A 19817-nucleotide genomic window follows, 5' to 3' on the forward strand; every position below is an offset into this window, starting at 1 on the left:
GGCGGTGTCTCACATTAACACCAGGCTAAAGGTGACAACATCCTTATTAAGAGGAGGATCCTACAAACAGTTTTATATAATTAATTTGTCATTATTTATCACATGAAGGAGGGGTTTGGAGTAAAATACAAAAAATGCAGAAGAACTTTTTTTTTGCTTTAGACAAAAGCAAAACTCAGTCCATGCTGAGTGGAACATACTTTCTTCAGCCACTGTACCTCCTTTTGTTTAAAGCCCTGACCACTTTCTGAGTCTGTATCTAATCAAGTCCCCATTAAATCCCCCTCTCCGGGCTCCCTCATTCCCCCAGCCTGACCTTACATGGAGAGGTAAGGGGGTTGATGTCATTGAGTGAAGAATGCTGTAAGAATCCAGAGAGAAAGGAGAGAGCTGGAGAAGAACAAGGAAGGCAAGGAGGAGGAGGAAGAGGAGGAGGAGGGGGTTTTGACTGGACCGTTTATGAGCACATATACAGAACAGGGAAAGACGGAGAGATAGAGGGGTGCTGTTTACATAGAAATACACAAGTCCTGAGCCAAAGTCAGACGAGAAAGAACTTGTTTGGGAGGATAGTGTCATTCCTTTTCCAAGCTGAAAAACTCAGGGGGAGGGTCCAGTAGCCAGAGAGAGGAAGAGAGAAAGAGAAGTTGGTGTTACAGATACAAGCTCCAACCTCTTACTCATTCTGGATCGAGAAGAGGAAAAAGAACAAAAGGAAGAGAGAGGGGAAGTTAAAGGGAGATCCATACCGCAGCTGTAATAACAGGGTAAGCTTTTTTCCAATTTAGTATTTAGTAACATAGAAACTGTTGTATTATGGAACTGTTTCCTAATAAGGTAAAGTATTTTGACTGCATAGGCATGGTGAAGATTTTCAGGTTCTGATAAGTCAATGAAATGTCATCTTTGTAGAAATAGGTGCTTTGGATCTTCCTCTCAGCAGCGTTTTCTACTAGAGTGAACAGTAAGCTCAAAGTGGTGGGTGGTGTTCCTGGGACTATCTGTCTTTTCAGTGGATAAGGACAAATCTTCCTGAATATGCTGTGTAGTCTCATGGCTACGGTAAGCCATATGTGAAAATATTCTAGAACTAGTTTGCGACTACCCCCACCAGTTATACATTTGCTTACACAAGTTAACAAAAAAAAAAAAACATTGTCTTTTTTTACTTTTTACTGTTTGCAGCTTGATCAACTAGTGAAAGCACATGTCTTGGGACACTAAAGTCCCAACTAATAGGTTTTTTTTTTTGTCTAATAGTTGACCATTAGACCAATCTAGTCACTGACTGCCATATAAGTTGATCAAATGTTCAAAATCCTAACGTGAACTTTTCAACACCATTTCTGCTCATTCATTTACATATGATCCTTAAATGTGCAAGAATTAACTAATACAATCTAAATAGTCAATTAGTATAGCTTAACAATGCACTTACTGACAGAAACCTTTTAGTCATGCCAGTGAAATACTGGAACTACTCAAATGTCAACTTATTGACCAGTGCATATTTCAGATGTACTCTCTCTATTTAACTTGTAAGCTACACTTTGTCGATTTATGTGATTTCCAGGCTCTACAAATCAGTTTTCTGCATTTCTAGGCTGTGCTAGTTGACTGTGTTTTAAAGAAACCGTAATTGTTGATTGAATGATTAATTCCGTCCTGATTTGACTTGTCTGTATTTTGTGGATTTCACGCTTCGCACAGTTTTATGTACACTCTAAACTAGTGCAGCAGGTGACCAACCAGTCATTAGCATGAGCAAATTACTGTTTGTAGAAGCAGAACCATGTAGTAAAACCAGCAGGCGACCGCCATCGAGAGTATCCGAGTATATACACAAACAGCCTGCCATACAGTGATGGACACGGACGATAAAGGCATGGCAATGCGGAAGCTCCGACAGGAAGGCCAGTTTAAAAAGAAAAAGAAGTTGTAGATGCTCGGCAGCCAGTTATGCTGCTGGATTTAATCATTGAGAGCTTACGCCACTAAATAGATGACAGCGCAGTTAAGAGAAAGCAGTGACTTTTCCATATGAGGTAAAGGGGGGCAAAAAAAAAATGGGGCGGCGTTAACCACCGAAACCGACTGACCCACAGCGTGAAACGAGTGGAAACGTGGTGGGGTGTGTGCATGCTCGGAGTGCTCCGACCTGCTAACGTTACTGTAGGTGGAGACCAGCGGTGTCATTGCTCGGTTCGAGCCCGAAGGCAGAGGTGAGTGTCCGCTGTTTTTCAGACCTCGGTTAAAACGCAGCTTTGTGGAAGAACACAGATGCCGTTGTCACGGCAACGCTTTTCAAAGGCAGACCTAACGGTTCATTTTAATCATTAAAAAAAATAAATAAAAATAGGACGCGGCGTTAGCTTTGCTAGCCTGTCTGCTTCAGCTAACAAACGTTTGCTTTGAATCGCCTCTGCGTTTAATGGTAATGATGGCATCTGCTCCTTTTCTTGTGCTGTGTTTTCCACCACAGAGCTTTTGCTGACAGGTTACTGTCACATTAATCCTGGGGTTGTTGGAATGCTACGTTCATAATCTATGGAGACGTTTTGAAATGCTAAAATGCTTTAGCTGTGTCCATTGGCTGTCGTAGACCATCACAAATAATCGAATAGTTTTGAATAAAAGCTCATTTACAATGTATGTACATTTTCTGCCAGTGTTAACAGTGGAATCGTCATAGTAAATGTTTGTGTCATTTCAGTTGAATTCATTTCCTGTCAAACTTCCTGTCATTGCACCATACTCTTTTTTTTCTTTGTTTTTTTTTTTAAAGGGAGGTTTGGTTGTCAGCCAATGAAGATCAGGTATATGTAGGTTATTTTTCTTTTGCCTCCTCCTTTGGAGGGTTTAATAGCAGAACCTCTGCATCCCATCTCAATCTATATCTCTGCCACCTTCCTCTGTCGCAGTACTACATCCACAAACCTTCTCTGTGGTTTTCTCATTCTCCTCCCTCCCTGGCAACTTCGTATTCAAAATCTTTTGCCCAATATGTTCTCCATCACTCCTCTGGACATGCTCAAACATTGGTTCCCTGAATTTGTCTCCAAATTAATGATAAACTAATTTCTAATCTTTTCTATTGTCTGTCACTTCTAATAATTATGTGTCAATATTTTACTTGCAGTAGATAACTCATTCCTAAAGGCTTGTAATGACAGAAAGACCAAAGTCCAAAGCAGACCATCATCTTAAAACAACTCTAACCTTAAAAACATCACAGTATTTCATGCAAATACAGAGTTTCCTCCGCGGATTATATGCCTGGCGACCCGCCATGCTTTGCAAGACCCACCGCCAGGCTAAGCATTGCTTGTTTTATTTTTAGAAAAAATTAATATTTGGGAAAAAAATGCTTTTTTTTATAAGTCTTTAAGCTGGATTGCAACATTCATCATTCATTTGACAAATATCAAATGAATGTTTGATATTCGTTTTAATTGTATTTTTTAATAGTTGTTCTTGTGGGTTTAAATAGCGTTTCATTGGTGATGTTTTTCCCTGACATATAATTACCCAGTAATATTTTTACCTTTTCTGTCTACTTAACATCTTTTAAGTAGATGTTAAGTAGACAGGAAATGTTGGGGACTTTTGGGACAGGAGTCCCCAAAGTGGGTCCTCGAGGGCCGGCATCCTGCATGTTTTAGTTCTCTCCCTGATTTAACTCACCTGGATCAAATGATGGCTGTTAGAGGCCTAAGAAGAACATTGACATTCTGAAAAGGCTGTCACTACCACCAAGGAGAGAACTAAAACATGCAGGATGCCGGCCCTCGAGGAGTCACTTTGGGGACCCCTGTTTTAATACAAAAACACAGTGGGCTGCCGGTGGCCGTCTTGGCACCCTGACCACCGGGCTTAGCAAGTTTTCTGGGGCAAACCCTGAATAACTATTTTATTAACTTTCTTTATGTTTCCATTAGGTGATTACATACACAGAAGGAAAATATATGTATGCAAGACAGATAGACAAGACATGGTGAACCACCAGTGATCTTTCTGTGTGAAATATGCCTTGAGAACAGAACATGTAAAGCATTTTGTATTATCTGATTTAAATCTAAAGTAGCTAAAAAGCATAAATTATTGGCTCAATGCAGGTTTATTTTTTTAAGACTATGCATCTCCTCCATCCTCCGTCCAACTTGTTTACATAATTATCCCTTATTTACATAATTCTCAGGTAAATGTTTAAAGGTTTATAAAGTATCACTTCACTAAACCGCAATGGTTTTTCTTAAATTTTTAAGATTGGGGTACTAAAAATGTTGAAGTCTAGTTTGCTCCTCTTTGCTCTGAGGCTAGACATTAGCTTCACTTTTAAAGGCCAAACCATTTTTATTTATGGTAAACTAGTATGCCGGTAGTTAAAGAAATCTCAACCTATTCCTGTAACGGCTCCAGTTTCAGTTCATTTTTTTGTGTCGACATCTTGTAAGTATTCCCATTTCACCCTCACAGAGACGTTTATTGTCCTTAACGTTGTTCTCTGCCATAACTCCTCTTTTCTTCACCTCCTGTGCACTTCACATTGCTTTGGATGATTAACCCCTGACAGTTCAAACACTATCAGCACCACTACATCTTGCATGTTTGCTCTTCCATCTGTCTCCGTCTGGAAAATGTAGATAGAGTTCAGGGATACCTCATTAGTTTTAGTAATCTCTCCATTAACTGGCTGATTGCTATGTTGAGATTACATGTAATTTGTTATCAATCATTGGAGTATTTCAGGAAAAAAACAACTGGCCTGTCACTCAACTGCAGACTAGGCAACTGTATTGGATTCATTATTGTGAAGTTGTTCATTAAACTCTGATAATTATTTGGCTTTTTCACTTAGCTAGTTCATATAATGGGCATAGTATGTCTGCTTTTCTTTATCTGCTGAATATGGAGTGTTTGTTACGAATGTTTATCAAGGAATATTGTTGTTTCTGTGCTTTTTAAATTTCTGCCCATATTGGTGTAGTAAATGGATGCTTCAACCTCTGCGGTTAAAAATGACTAATGTAGAAGGGCTAGAGGTTTGTCTTTTGTTTTATCAACTATCAAGGATGACTCCTGGTTATAAATACAGATATATTTTCTTGCAGCTCTTAGACCCACAGATTAATTTTCACTGTTAGCCCAACCATAGTAAATAGATGTCTATGTAGGTTTATTGTTTCATGTCTTTGTAAATACTACTCAGTTTTTGTATACTTCCATCTAAACCAAAATGGTTTAGACACTGGATGTTGTGTATTCTCATTGGCTAATCACTTCATCATAGTTGAAGACGAACATTTTTGGTCTGATTCACAAGTTTCACACATTTTTCTCACATTGTATTAGATAATTTATCTATTCTATTTGAATATTTTGAGGAAAATAAAGCTTTTGCAGGATTTTGCTGTAAGAACCGGAAGATTAGAGGGAATTTAAGCTTTCAAAGATGCAGTATTTTAGGAAAGGATTTCTCCAGCTTTGGCATTGTCAAATTCTTTTGAGACTCAATCCCGGGCTGCCGTGAACAAACTGTGTTCAAGAACACCTTACTTTGAAAAGCTTCTGATATGAGGTACTGGATGTGTTGTTGCACATCCATTATCCCACTACTCAGGGTACCTCAGTACTCTCCTGTTTTATTTGGTTGGGAAGTCACATGAAACATGTTTACACAAATGGTGAGTAGCTAGGATAATGAGGAATTCTCCTTAATTGTAGCTTTCATGAGTCAAAACACACAAGTTATTTCAGAGCATCTCCCTGGTCTGCTGCTTGGATTTAGTCTGCTGGAATCTTGTGACTCTGCGTTGGCCTTCATTACACTCTGTGTTAGTGTAAGCAGACAGAGGGGAGGAGTTGTGTGATACAGGATCCAGTAGCTGGTGTAACAAGGTTTGAGATGTCTGCTTTAATGAATATGAATAGAAATACCGCATAGGCACACAATACATACCCAGTGACCTGTAAGACTGGGCTCAGAAGGATTGTTTGTCCCGGCAGTAGTGACCCCCGGGCCAGACAGGCTTTCCCAGAAACCGTGTGTGTTATTAGCATTAGAACAATGGGGGGTTTCAGCAGCCGTACACTAGCCACTGATACTGGAAGAAATAACTGAAAATACTGTCACAAATTCAAATTTGATATAACTAGATATTTATAAACAGTTGTTTTCTGATACTTTTTTTCCCCATGTATAAATAATTGGAAACATTATAACTTCAAGATAGCCTCAGTGTTCAACCTGTTCTTGCTTTGTTCTCTTATATTTCATAATTTATTTGCAGTATTTAGCTATTTTTATGGCTCATGTAGTCACCAGATTCTTTCTGTCAATCAGAACAGCTTCTGCAAGCATCCTGAAGACTACTGTGATGCTGTTTAGTCAACTTCGGTCACACAGCTGAAATCAGATCTGTACACTAAATATCTCCTGTTTTAGGACACTTGAGTTTACCAAAATTATTTCTACTTGCTTGAAATATTTTTGTAACTTTCTGGAAATACATTTCCTTGTTTAGTAGATTTACTTTTTCAATGGAGTTCAACACTTCAGGTATACTTAAAAAAATTGTTTTTTTATATTTATTGGAATTTTGGTCTATTTCTCTTCACAGAACTGGTGAAGCACAGTTAAATTTCCCAAAATTTGGGGTCATTGTCCCTGAATACTAACTTTAATCATACATAGTTTTTGTATGATTACATTCTTTAATCTGGAGTACTGACTTCTTCCTATTAGAGTGGCCTTTAGGCTGTAATGATTTCACTGTGGATAATAACACTGTCTTTCAGGGAAAGCCAGCATTATCACAAGGTCTTTTGCTTTTATTCTGGAGTTAGAATACACATTTCACACCAGAAGGTGTTCATCTCTGCGGTATAAAATATACGTCACTGACAAAGCCATCCTGGTTTTCCTGAAAGCCTGGTGATTTCAGAATAAATAAATTTGGGAATTTAAACTAAGTACTAAAACAAATATTACTCTATAATTATTCTGGAATTTAGCAAATGGAAATAATTTTGATAATCCTAAATGATGTGAAACAGAAAGGTTTTGTCTGATCTATTGTCAAGCATTGACAGAGAAAAAGGATGCACAATTTAAATAATTTACAAAACAGAAAAGGAAGATGTTTGTATTCAACACCTTTCTTTGTTGAGATACAGTTTCTGGTTTGTGAAAACTGACTGTTCTGACTCTGTGGTTTGAGTTTGGGGGCCCTTCAGGAAGCCTCTCGAATCCATCCCCCATTACAGCTGTAGGGTAGCTATGATTGAATGCAGTCCCAAGTGATGTCATTCAGTTCAAGTAGTGGGTGAGACGTGGCTCAGGAAGGAGATTAGAAAAAAAACCGAGTTATGCTCTGCCACAGAAAGTTAATCTGCATCTCCAGTTGTAAAAAGAAACCACAATGTCAGGCATTTTCTGTTCATTATAGGAATACAAATAACAGAGTAGAACTGCAAAGAGACTGGGAGAGTCGATTACATGGCAGCGGAAAAGACAAAAACAGTGATGTCATTGAGTTGTTGTGCCAGAAATGTTCTTCAGCAGAGGGTCTCCTCTGAGGCATCAGGTTTCATGATACATTTGTAAGACTGTCTGAGGTTGAGAGTGTAGCTGATCTCACCAGACTGAATCCCTTTGGACTGCATTGTGGGGGAAGATGAAACCTTGCCACAAGTTATCATTCCTGTTGAATAATTAAGAGGACTTTTGTCTCTTGGAGACAAAGAGGCTTCAGTACTCCAATTACAGGACCAAATCACAGTCGGTACTATCCCTGTTAAGCACTCGCCTATAATAGATTTAAGTGTTTTGGCTGGAGTACTCTGTTGATAGAAGTCCTCTTCATTTTAAGTCAAGTAGGTCTTGATACAGAACACATTAACAGTTTTACAAGTTGGTGCTAAGCACGTGTCCTCTTCCTTTTTGCTAATTTCACCTTTTTGCATTTATTTTCCAACAATTCTACAGATGCATATTTAATTAAAACATCAGGGAAACTTAATTTATTGTATTCATCTTCATTTTTGATAATTGTGGCTTACAGCTTATGAAACTTATGATCAAAATTCCTTATTATCACAATTAACCAACCTTTTCCTCACTGTTTCTTCTTTCAAATGCCACCGTGAACTTCACAGTCTTGATGGCAAAAGTCTTTCAAATTAGTTGTGTTTAGATGCTGAAAGTCAGTCTAGGTGACCAAATATATTGCTGGAAAGAAAAACCTTTTAATGCACAGCCATTGAAATATAACTTACAACGTATTGCATTCAATCAGTTCTTTCAATTGTGATTTTACAAACATTGATATTGTTAGAATTCTGATTAATCATTTTTAATATAGACATGTTGAGCCACTAAAAAGTATGTCCATTTTTCTGTAAGTTATTGCGTTGATGCAGTGTGGCATGTAGGCGATCAGCTTATGGTTCTGTTGAGGTTTTAAGAAAATCAGGGTTGCTTTAGTAAAGATCTTCAGGTTGTCCACATTGTTGGGTTTTGTGTCTCTAAGCATCTTCTTGACAATACCCCATAGACTCTCTATAGGGTTCAGATCAGGCAAGTTTGCTGTCCACCCAACTATAGAGATACCACGCCAAATCCTGCAAGAAATGAAATCAGTTGCTCCATAAAACTCCTCAGCAGAAGACATTAGTTTGTTCAAGGAAATTTCAGCAAATGGTGATTCAGCAGACTCCCACAAAATTTTCAAAGGTTAAAAATTTCCTTTAAACCTTCCAACCATTGTTGGAATGATTATAGCAATTCCAACAAAATGATTGAATGTTCTCTTAAACTTTCAAATAAGCACAATTAATGTGGAAACAGTTAAAAGGGGGCATTTTAAAAAAGCATTATAGAAAAGGCCTGCTTCTTATAAAGGCACCCAAAACAGGTGAAAGTTATAAATGCCTTAGTGTTTGAGGAAGTATGGAGCATATTTGCACATGTTATCACCTTGGAAGTTCCTCATTATCAGTTATGATGACATAAGGTTTGTTGTCCATTCCAGTGTTTAGACTGGAGCAGAAGGAAGGATTAAAACAAGTCACTTCCCCCAAAGTTCATTTGACCTGCCCTGTTTCCAGATGTTCAACCTAAAACATGTTTCCAGATGTTAAACTCAGGAGTACTGCAATTAATTCCTTGTATAATTGTAGTCATAGTAAGTTGGTGCTGAGTTGCCAAGTGGTGGACATTTGAGGAGCCAATGTTTCTAAAATTCCATGATTCATTGTAGGACCTTTTACTCAATGTCCTGACACGATGCATTAGCTGACACGTCTGTGAAACAACTTGGCTTCAGCTTGAACATATATGGTTAAAACTGTTTTTGTGATGAATGCGGACATAGAGAACAAATTCTCCACTGAACTCTTCGTTTTTATTTTGCTCCGAGAACTTTGAAGAGTTGAGTGTGTCCCATCAAAAAGCAACAAGGACATAAAACACTTTTAACCTATTGCTTTTTGCTTCCTTGAGAAAGAATGCTTCCAAGATCCTGACTCTGTTTACAGACATTAAAAAAAAACCCTGATGAGTAATTTATTTTCTTTTGCCACCCTCTAAGGCCGTGTGTTGAAACTCCTCACTTGTAAAGCGTCTTGGGATGACTTTTGTTGTGTGCTGGTGCAACATGAATAAACCTAATTGGCTAAACCTGAGAAGGACAGTTTTCTTGTAAGGCAAGAAAAATATGTTGTCTTACAGTTATTGAAGTTTTCAGAGTTTTTTTTTTTTTCTACTTTTATATTTTGTTACATTTGCTACACATCCAATATTTACACATTAATGGTACCGCTTCTAACATTCTTGGACATTAATATTTAGTTGGTTAAACAATTTATTCCAACCCCATGCAGCACAATAACAGGCCTTTATGCCTGTAAGATGAATAATGTTTCACATAGATTTTATAAGGGACTTGGACCAGAAAGGCAAACATCATATATATACAACTATGTAATGTCTCTTATGTAATAGGTATTCAGTAGTGACTCTCTGAAAGCCTGTGTCTGGTTACCAAGCCCTGGTATTCTGGTAACACCCTCATATAAAATGCTTTGTGCTGTTGTTTGCAATTAGGAATGACTGAAAATGGCCCCTTTCTTTAGTGACTCTCATTTAAGGGAACATTGGTGTTGATTTGCTTGAGCTCAGATAGAAAATAAATATGATGATTATGTTGACCTCACATTGACTAATTATTTCCATATGTCCACTCATTCTTTCTCTGGTAGTGACCGTGGCATTCGTCAGATATTTGTCATAGGCTTCATTGAAACTCAAGATTCTGTTTCTTGAACCCGTAGTTGACCTTTCTAGTTTACCTGCTCTGTGATGTTGTGTTGCGATCTGTTGCTATGTGGAAGTGCAGGCGGTTTCCTGAGCGGATGTCGGTGTCCACATGTGGGTTTTGGTGGTGCTGAAGGGTTAGATGGGGCAACTGTACAAACAACGCCGCTTCTGGGAAAAGTTCATGCAGACGTCTTCAGAGTGGTGTATTAAAACTCCCCAGAAACTCTTGAAAGTGTCATTAAAATGATAACTTGTTTAACCACCAGCATGTTTACTACAACTTTTTTTCCTCTTTCTCTCTTGCGTGAAAATGTCTTGATGATTTGGTTATGATCATTACTTATGGAAAGTGGCTGTTCTCAGAAACATTACTTTTGCTGAGCTTTATGACTCTGCAAATGGCCGGGTGCTACATATTGTAAATTACCTCCAGCATCTGGGAGTTTATAAGCCAATTAAAGACCATTTCACACACTTTTTTTTCCTCACTTCATTGGAAACTGTCTGCACAGTCCTTGTATTTAGGTAACTCTAACCTGAGAGATGGTTCATATTTTCTTTGTATTATGCCTTTCTAATCAACGTATAAAATTTTATGATATGGGGAAGCTTATTACTTTTATGTTAGGTGACAAGACACTTTCAACCAAGATAATAAATTGAAATCTGGAACAAACTTTATATGTATGATGATATGAGTAACTTTTTTTCCCATTTCATTTCAAAACGCAACAAATAGAAAAACCTTGTCATTTTTAATTCGCGACATCTTTTCTTAACGTTTGAGTTGTGCTGGTGATGCAGCCTCTAAAGCTGGTATGCATTAGTGTGCAGTTTGCATGCCAAATGTTTCACTGATGGCGTCATCCCCACTGATCTCACAGCTCGACGCCTGACGTGAATATTCTCCAGAGGAATGCAAACCCTGTGACATTTGTCAGCTGATAAATATTGGTTTAACCTTCGGGTGTGGGAATGGTGAACCAGTCTGAGCTCCTCTCCAGTCTGCCGCTGTGAGATGAATTAAGTAGTCCTGTGCGTTTATTGGTTGCTTATTATGTTTCTCGCCGTTCGTCCTCAGATAAATCCACAAAATGGACGACTCCAGCAGCAGCAAGCCGTTTGTGGTGACATCATCTCTGAACTTCAAAGTCACCACTCCGTCTTTCTACAACCAGCCCAAGAAGTTTGCTTCTGTGGCTCCGCCAAAGCCCAAAAGTCAGACCCCTCCCTCAGCCCCATCACCGACGCCAATAGGGACAGCTGTGATTGGTCGAGTTGGAGACATGCCTCCACCGCCCTCGTCGCTCTCTGATGGTATTTGCATTATTTAATCTCTCTTTTCCCCATGGCAGCTTCTTTTTTCAGTACTTCTTGTGTGTGGTTGGGTAATTGACACAGCATGTAAACATAACTTTCGTCAATATACAAGAAAATTACACAGACTTGAGATTGGGATAAATGCAAGTAGGATGTTTCCATTCTGTAACTGTTGAGCATTGGTTTAGTTTTCTTTTGTTATGTTTGCGTTTGTTTACTTGTGTTTTGCTAGCAACAGTTGTTTTTATGGAGAATTTTACAAATCCATGTGATGGAAACTTTGGGCTCCTGTACTGAGCCCAAAGTATTGTCTTCAACCAATCAGCATACAAAATGTCCCCCAGTCTTTCATTGTACACTTATAGTGTCTGGCCCAACCCTGCTGCAGAGAACAAACTCATACAGTACCTCGAATTCCCTACGAACATGTGAGCTACAGGTTCAACAGTGAGACCAGACAGAGGAAGTAGCTCTTCTCACATTTAGACTTCTAGGTATCTAGACTATGAAAAGCATCATCTGTTTTTAATGTATTTGTATTCTTTTTATTTTAAGCTTCCAGTAAATGGGTTGGAAAGTTGAATTGCTTTGAATAAATTTGATTTTTGAGATCAATATATTTTGATTTTATTATTTTTGTATTAAAATATCAATCACTCTGATATAGAACTGGATGACCATGCAATAAAAAAAATGTGTCATGGCTCCTGATGCCTTGTTTTAATCAAAACCTCATTTTTATCAGACTTCCCACCCCCTCCTCCTCCTCCATTGGATGACGACCTGCCAGCCCCTCCCCCTGAATGCAACATCCCACCTCCTGCCTCTGATGCCCCTGCTTTTCCTGCTCCGCCTCCGGTGGCCGATGACCTCCCCCTCCCAGTTCCCCCTGAGGAGGCGGCCTGTCCACCCGTCTGTCCCTCTCCCCCTCCTCCCCCACCACCTCCACCTCTTCCTGCTTCCAGTTTTCCAAACGCTGCTGGGAACTCACAGGTGAGTCGCATTGCTTCAGTCACTGGAGCCTGAACTGGTGCTTTGCCAGTCTGTGAAAATAAATAGTTCATATTTTTAAAAGTCTTCACAAAGATATGAAGTGTTGTGTGCATTTGTATTCTGCTCACCTGAGTCACATTTGACTAAAAATTTACAGTTTGGTTTTTTTTTTTCTAGCAGATCTAGAGAATCTTTGTCCAATCTTCTTTGCAAAACAGCTGAAGCTCAAAGTGATTGGAAAACATTTCTTCCATTTTTAAGTCTTTCCAAAGATTCCCCAGTTGCATATAGGTCTGAACTTTGACTAGGCCATGTTAACACAGGAATATGCTTTGATCTATAACACTTATGCCTCATATAGCCAGGTTTCCTCTTGCCACTCAGTGGCCGTAAACTCTATGTGAAACACATCATTGATCTAACCCAGTTGTGTCATGCTACATTCTTCAAAGGTGGATGTCCTGCAGATTTTAGTTGAGTCTCTGCTCCGATTAAATATTTGAATTGCCTAGTCAGTGTTCCATCAAATTCTTCAGAGGCTTGGTAATTAAGCAAAACTTTGTTGAAACTGTGTTTAACCAGGAAAATGTCTTAAATATGTAACATATTCCACCTTTGAGGACAGATTTTCAGAAACCACTATGTTTTCTAAAATCCTAATTTTGCCTGTAAATTGGAATTATCATTCATAATTAATAAATGTACTTTTTGTCATTTTCACCTTTTTCTTTCCTTCATCAGAGACAAATGGAGAAGCAGACAAGCTTTGACAAAAATCTTGGTTCTCTGACTGAGATGTTGTCTGATATGGAAACTAGAGGATCTTTCAGTCCCAAGGTACATTGCACAGACAACGCAGGGGTTCTCTAAATTGCTTAAGAAACAGCAGGAATAGATGTTTAAGCTCCAGGAAAATAAAGAGAAACAGAAGTAAAAGGGCAGCAGGCCGTGTGGCAATTGTTTGGAGATTTTCAAAAATCAGTCATCTGCTCAGCTTGAAAGCCCATGAAGGGAAATGCACACATGACTCACAAGATTGAAAGAGAAAAACCAAAAAAAGTAACGTTACTGGTGATTCATACTGAGAGAGGAGCTTCATGCGGAAAGGAAGAGTGATGCACAGTGAGGCGAACTGAGAATGTTAGGGTGTGATTGAGCCAGAGTGTGCTGCCAGAGTCTCAGTAAGAGCGCCATAAATGGAGTGTTTTATCTGACTGGGAGGTACTGAATCACAGTAGGATAACATTGGCCCCAAACCACAAAATAAATGTCAGAAAGATAAAGTACTTCTGATAAGCTCAAACTGCAAGGCTCTTTGAGGTTTTTAGTTTAATCAGTGTATCAGATAGTATAATAAAGGTGTCTGCTTGAAGTGTGTTAGTAAGGGAGGTTTATACAGCAGATATTAACTTCCCTGTGCTGATTTTTAAATATGGTAAATAGAAATTTAACTCCAATAGCTTTAATATGTAAACTTGGCATTTTGTGTATTTTTGTACTCCCATTTGGGTTTCTAAGCCTTCTAAAAACAACCAAATTGCTTAAAAAACACTCAGCCACTAATAAGTTGAATAAGTTAAAGGTTTTTTGGTGTCAAAAAACTGCAGACTCAATGTCACAAATCAGCAGGCATTTGTGACATTAACTCCCATTAACAAGCAGCTCCAGTACATTTGGTCAGCTGATTTTATAAGACAAGTGTTTCATTGTTGACTTACCATCCAGAAACCACCTGCTGCATTCTTGTTGGTTGTCCAGGAATCTCCAGTTCTGCTTTTCAATGATTTATGTTTGTATAACTGTGCATCTGTTTGCAGCCATTTTCACAGGCAAGTGTAAATGTTGAGTTTGGGGGAGGAGTGGGCAGCAGCAGATTATTTGGATTTAAAAGACACTGTAAAACGGCTCATTCTGGAAATGGCCTCAAAATAAGCATAACTGACAAGACTGAATTCTCATTCTCACTGAAATCTCATTATCTAAAAATGTTCAAGGAAGCATAATTGGTCATCTTTAGAAACATTTTTTTGTATGTGTGTGTGGCTCCATTAGAGTCTATAAATTCAGGGTTTTGTTGTTGATGATCATCCACAGGTACCAAGTCAGTATTCATCTGCACCAGCACCCAAGCCTCCAGGTGCTCCTCCAACTGCTCCAAAACCAGCCCTCTCTTTCCTTCCACCTCCTGAGATGGGAGACCGGCCCCCTCCTGCTCCCTGGGCGGAGGAACTCAAGGCCAGAACCAACCCCGGCGCCCAACCTTTCACTAAGCCGCCCGCCGTGGCTCCAAAGTTCGGAGGGAGGATGACGACGTCGTCCTCTTCACTGGCGCAAAAGATCAACCAGAACCTGAACCAAACAGGCACTCCAGTAAACAGCGCACCAAAACCTTCTCCTCCCACAGCCACCATCGCCTTCCCTCCACCGCCAGCAGCTCCACCAGGACCTCCTGCTCCACCAAATAACGCTATTGCTCCTGTAGCACCTAATCACATAAAGTCTTCTCCTTTTGGGAGTAAGGGGAATGCAAACCAAAACCTTCCTGCTGCTGTGCCTCCTCCTCAACCCAAGGCTATGATGTCGCCATCATCCTCCTTCAGCCAGCCAATGAAAACAAGCCCTTCGTCAACAGTAGGTTCCTGCTTTTTGCTTTGGATGTACTGTTCAACAAACCGCAGCCGGTTTAGGTACTTGACCGCTGGTAGAAATCCTTAAGATAAACCCGTCTTTTTATTGCAGTGAAATAATCTCTCAGTAAATAATGTTGTTTGTTTTGGTGTGGACAGCCGTCACCTCCTGGCCCAGTTTCCGTTCCTGGCGGTGGCGTCCCACTAAACATGAAGGAAGTGGAAGAGTTGGAGAGAATGACCCAGGACTTCATAAAAAACATGGACAAACAAGCCCCCATCGTCACCTCCCCTCCAACAGGTACGACTGTGTTTCACAAAGAGAGACATTAATCACTCCTCTCTTCTCAGGCAGCCATTTTCCACACTGATTTGAAAATCATTAAACCTTATGTCTGCTTCACAATGTGATTATCAGTACTAATGTAGATGAATGGCAGATGTCGTTCTTATTTATTGCAGTCATTAAGCAGCTTTTGATTAAATGTTTTGAAACACCATCAAGCAGGAGGTTTGTCGGTATTTTCTACAAACTGTTTTGAAGAGTTTCACATTTTTGTAGTGTTTAAAAGGAGCAGATGTGCATCTTCTGAAGAGTTTAAATGAGCCTACTGCATCTGCGCCCAACAGTTTGACACTAAAAACAAGCAGTCGTGATTAAAAGCTCATCTGTCAATAAAGAACGCTTTTATTCTGCTTGTTTGAACGTCTTCTGGTTTTTCTTCAGAGGTTTGTGGGAATTGTGGCGAGGCTCTGTCCCGTACGCAGCCAGCGGTGAGGGCCATGGACAAACTCTTCCACTCCAACTGCTTCTGTTGCATGAGCTGCCATCGCCCCCTGCAGGGCATGCAGTTCTATGACAGGGACGGCGCGCCACAATGTGAAGACTGTTATGTGGTGAGGAAGCACAGTTCATATGCAGCATAAACAGATGAGTGAATGTATCAACTCCTCTGTAACATTAAAAAGTAGCAGGCTAGGAAAAAGAAGTCAACATAATAAGTCCCACTTTATGAAGCTCCTCAAGGTTTTAGTATGTTATCTTTGTAAAAACGGTTAAACGCTCAGCACATTTAGTATCAATCTTGAGTTTCCTTGTTTAATTTTATTTTTGCTTGTTAGAATTCCCTGGCCATCTGCTCTCGGTGCGGGGAGAGAATCACTGACCGTGTGCTGAAGGCCGTGGGTCAGTGTTTTCATGCCCACTGTTTCCGCTGTAGCACCTGCTCCTGTGTACTGGAGGGTGCACCATTTATCACTGACGACAACAACAATCCCTACTGTGTGCAAGATTACCACAGGTGCCTTACAAAACTCTTACAACAGTAATGCATTGTTATGTGCTTTTGGTGGCTGTGGGGGGGCGAGAGTCTTATGAGAAAGAGGTGTGTGGTGAGTTGAATCTGGGTGGAAAGCAGCTGAAACATGAAGACGTAAGATCACACTTGAGATGTTACAATTAAGATTTTTTTTGTCTGATACAAGTGTTATTTAAGATCAGTCATCGGCCGTCTCTGTGTTTTATATTGTTTTACTGTGAATTCATGAGAAATGACCAACACCCTCTGCGTCGCTTCCTGGCAGACGTTTCTCTCCTCTGTGCGTGAGCTGTAATGAACCCATTATTCCCGACCCCGGCAGTGAGGAAACGGTCAGAGTGGTGGCCCTCGATAAAAACTTCCACCTCAAGTGTTACCGCTGTGAGGTAAGACGTTTAATAATCAGCATCTCCCTTATGTAGAACCATATTCCGGTGGAAGTTGAAACGTGTTATCCGCTCCACAGGACTGCACTCGCCCTCTCTCCATTGAGGCAGATGAAAACGGCTGTTACCCGCTGGACGGCAAGATCTTGTGCATGAAGTGCCACACCAAGCGAGCCAAGCAGGCCGCGCAGTGATTGGCTGCTGTCGCCTCTCTGTTAAACTATGAACCAAATCCAAAAGCACAGGATTAATTCAGCTGCCGATTTGCCTTTTCAACAGGGCTTTGTTTAGTTTATTGTGCGCAGGTGTGTTTGTCTGTGTGAGAATGTATTGCATCGTTTCAAAAAAAAAAAGAAAAGTATGTTTGCATGCAGATTCAGTGTAGTATTCCTCTCGTCTTTGACCACTTTATCCAGTGCAGAGGTAATGTTCTGCACTGAATTAAAGTCCCTGTGTATATTGCAAATTTACAAAGCTCCAGTCATCCATCAAGCTTTTTATTATGTGTGTGCTACAGCAGAGTTTAATGTGCCAAATCAATGTTTACGCTAAAAATCACAGCAGAACTTGCACAAGAGACATCTGATAAATCGAAAGTTGCCTTTCTCTCTTTCCTAAATATTGTAAATAAGACCAAGAACTGAAACATTTTAAGACCTTCGTCTGGTTTCTTTTCTGACGCTTTCTAACTTCATTGGATCCACAACTGAGTTGTTAGAGATGCATCAATCTGAAATATGTGGCTGATTTCTGAGCACTGATTTTGTAAAACATTTCTCATCTCAGTTTTATCAAATTCTGAGTTCTTTGAGGGGTTTTTTGTCTTTTTTTTTTTTTTTTTTTTTTAAGAATCATAAATAACAGCATTTAAAAAAAATTTCAAGCCTTCTCATTGCTATTAATCGTAACTTGTTTATATTGAGAGCAGAATCAATGTCACAGTTTGTGAGAGAACACTTGCTGTTCAACATGATGTTAATTTAAAATGGGATAATAAGAGTTCAGTTTGAATTGCCTTTTCTGTGTGGCATGATGTGTTGGCACCTGTACCATGGTTACCTTGACTCTTTGGGCATTCCCTAGAAAATCTATCTTAAACTTCAATCTGGCATTTTCTAACAGCATGTCAGAGGCTCAGAAGTATAAATCTTACTGTTACGCATTTAGCATTCCTGTTGTTGTATAACATTGGTTCTGTGTCTGTTCCCCTTTGCCAACTTTACAAAATACTCCCCGGGTTGGAACAAATAGACATCCACCTGTGGAGGGTTTGTTGTCGTACTTGAAAGTCGTGTACAGACTGATCAAAACAGCAGTAATAAGAAATGACCAGCATCGAGCCCAAGTATATCTTTCTGTTGTGGCAACCTCCATGGACAGTCGACATAAATCTGTGAAAAATGGTTTCCTTTTATAAAATAGCTTCATTTTATGTGCTTTTTCTCTGTTTTACCTTAGTGGATGTATTTTCACACAGACTCTCATAAAAAAATTTTTGTTGCTGCTACAACCTGGTAGCGCTTGGGGTGTGGTGCATTCACTGATCAGTAAACATCCAATTTTTCTGTCTCCATGCTGAAAAAAAATAGCAAATTTCTCAGTGCACCAATAAGATTTGTACAATAGCACAAGTAGCATCAGCAACCTGATCATTAAGACTTTGTCCTTGCAAGTTAGGTTAATGGGTGCTTGTATCAACTAATTTACTCTGCTAGAGACACTTAAAATCAGTGAATGTTGCTATGAGCTTTCGCTGTGAATTTCTCGATTTTGAGGCATGCGTTTGACTTGAGCCTTAGCATTCTCTTTAGTCAATATGAGGGCAGATTTACAACAAAGTTAACTTTCTCTAAAACGGATAACAGCTGAATAAAGTATTTTTAGATGCATGTTTTCTTCTGATGAACAAATGGGCGAACACAGGTTTGCCAAGCAGACTGAAATGTGTAACAGCAGAGCAGCTATGTTGGCAGCATGGCTAAAATAGGACCTGTAATGTATTCTTGCACAGTGCCATAGTGAACTTAAATAGTGCTCTATCTTCACTTGGACTCAGAACAATGCCTGCACATAATCATTTTTAAATAAAAACAAGTAGCTTTAACAGCGAGCATTTCTTAAGGTCTTCAATGTAATTTATGAATCTAATGTTAAAAAGTGTTAATGTGTCTCTGAGCATAACAGAGCTGTCTAATCAGAGGGCAAAATTAAGCTCGGATCAGATTTCATGTTTGGTATTTGTATTGCTCAAGTTTCATTCTATTATTGTGAATACCACTATTTTTGTTTTTCAGCCTTTCCTCTCGGTTACATAAATGTTATTCTTACTCTACTGCAATGTGCTGCAACGATGAAATTCAACACTTTCATTTTGGCAACACTCCTATTCCAGTATTCCACTGTATTCCATTGATGTTTTTTTTTTTTGTTTGTTTGTTTTCTTTCCAGTAAACTTTGTGGAAAATAATTTCTGAATAAGAAAATAGTTTGTTGCGCTTGAATTGAGCCTGGTGCAGTGAAATACCAGAATGAACTCAAGGTGATAGTGATGCATGCTTTACTCTAGTATTATGTCTTCTGTACTACACGCCAATGTTTTTGAACTTTGTTCCTGTGTCTTTGCCATCACTGTGTATTTTAGGTATGACGCTTCAGTGACTTGGCATTACATTGTGCATCATTGTATTACCTGTGAATGCCTCGTCTTTACATATAGCTTTTTATATATATATATATACATTTGATACATAAGAATGTGTTAAAATGTCATCACTTGGCCTCGGCCCCTTCTTATTTTTTGGCTGTATCAAAAGATCCAATTAAAAACAAATACTTATTGCCACATGTTTGCGTT

General features: G+C 39.3%; 2 protein-coding genes across 3 annotated transcripts in view; one reads left to right on the forward strand and one right to left on the reverse strand.

Moving 5' to 3' along the window:
* fam131bb (family with sequence similarity 131 member Bb) overlaps positions 1-2287 on the reverse strand; it is a 44124-nt gene extending 41837 nt beyond the window's left edge. Inside the window, exon 1 of the mRNA XM_055047705.1 lies at positions 2159-2287. The gene's annotated coding sequence lies outside the window, so the exon portion shown is untranslated. The remainder of the gene's footprint in view (positions 1-2158) is intronic.
* zyx (zyxin) lies at positions 472-19807 on the forward strand. 2 transcript variants are annotated; one of them, XM_055047699.1, is made up of 10 exons: positions 472-767; positions 11400-11635; positions 12384-12631; positions 13373-13468; positions 14726-15262; positions 15418-15559; positions 15986-16155; positions 16381-16559; positions 16843-16963; positions 17044-19807. In XM_055047699.1, the coding sequence occupies exons 2-10, from the start codon at positions 11413-11415 to the stop codon at positions 17155-17157; spliced, it is 1830 nt and encodes a 609-aa protein (XP_054903674.1). In that variant the 5' UTR covers positions 472-767; positions 11400-11412; the 3' UTR covers positions 17158-19807. The 2 variants fall into 2 exon arrangements, with proteins under 2 accessions (XP_054903674.1, XP_054903673.1); XM_055047698.1 differs by lacking the exon at positions 472-767 and adding an exon at positions 1540-2222.
* Positions 19808-19817: the final 10 nt, after the last annotated feature.

Source organism: Poeciliopsis prolifica, unplaced genomic scaffold (genome assembly GCF_027474105.1).
Source record: "Poeciliopsis prolifica strain line A6 unplaced genomic scaffold, Auburn_PproV2 SCAFFOLD026, whole genome shotgun sequence".
Taxonomy (NCBI): domain Eukaryota; kingdom Metazoa; phylum Chordata; class Actinopteri; order Cyprinodontiformes; family Poeciliidae; genus Poeciliopsis; species Poeciliopsis prolifica.

Bases quoted from the DNA above. Each gene is read 5' to 3' on its own strand.
- zyx (XM_055047699.1), top strand. From the start codon at position 11,413: ATGGACGACTCCAGCAGCAGCAAGCCGTTTGTGGTGACATCATCTCTG. The intron at 15,263-15,417 runs GTAGGTTCCTGC...TGGTGTGGACAG, and splicing joins AAACAAGCCCTTCGTCAACA to CCGTCACCTCCTGGCCCAGT. The intron at 16,156-16,380 runs GTGAGGAAGCAC...TTTGCTTGTTAG, and splicing joins AATGTGAAGACTGTTATGTG to AATTCCCTGGCCATCTGCTC.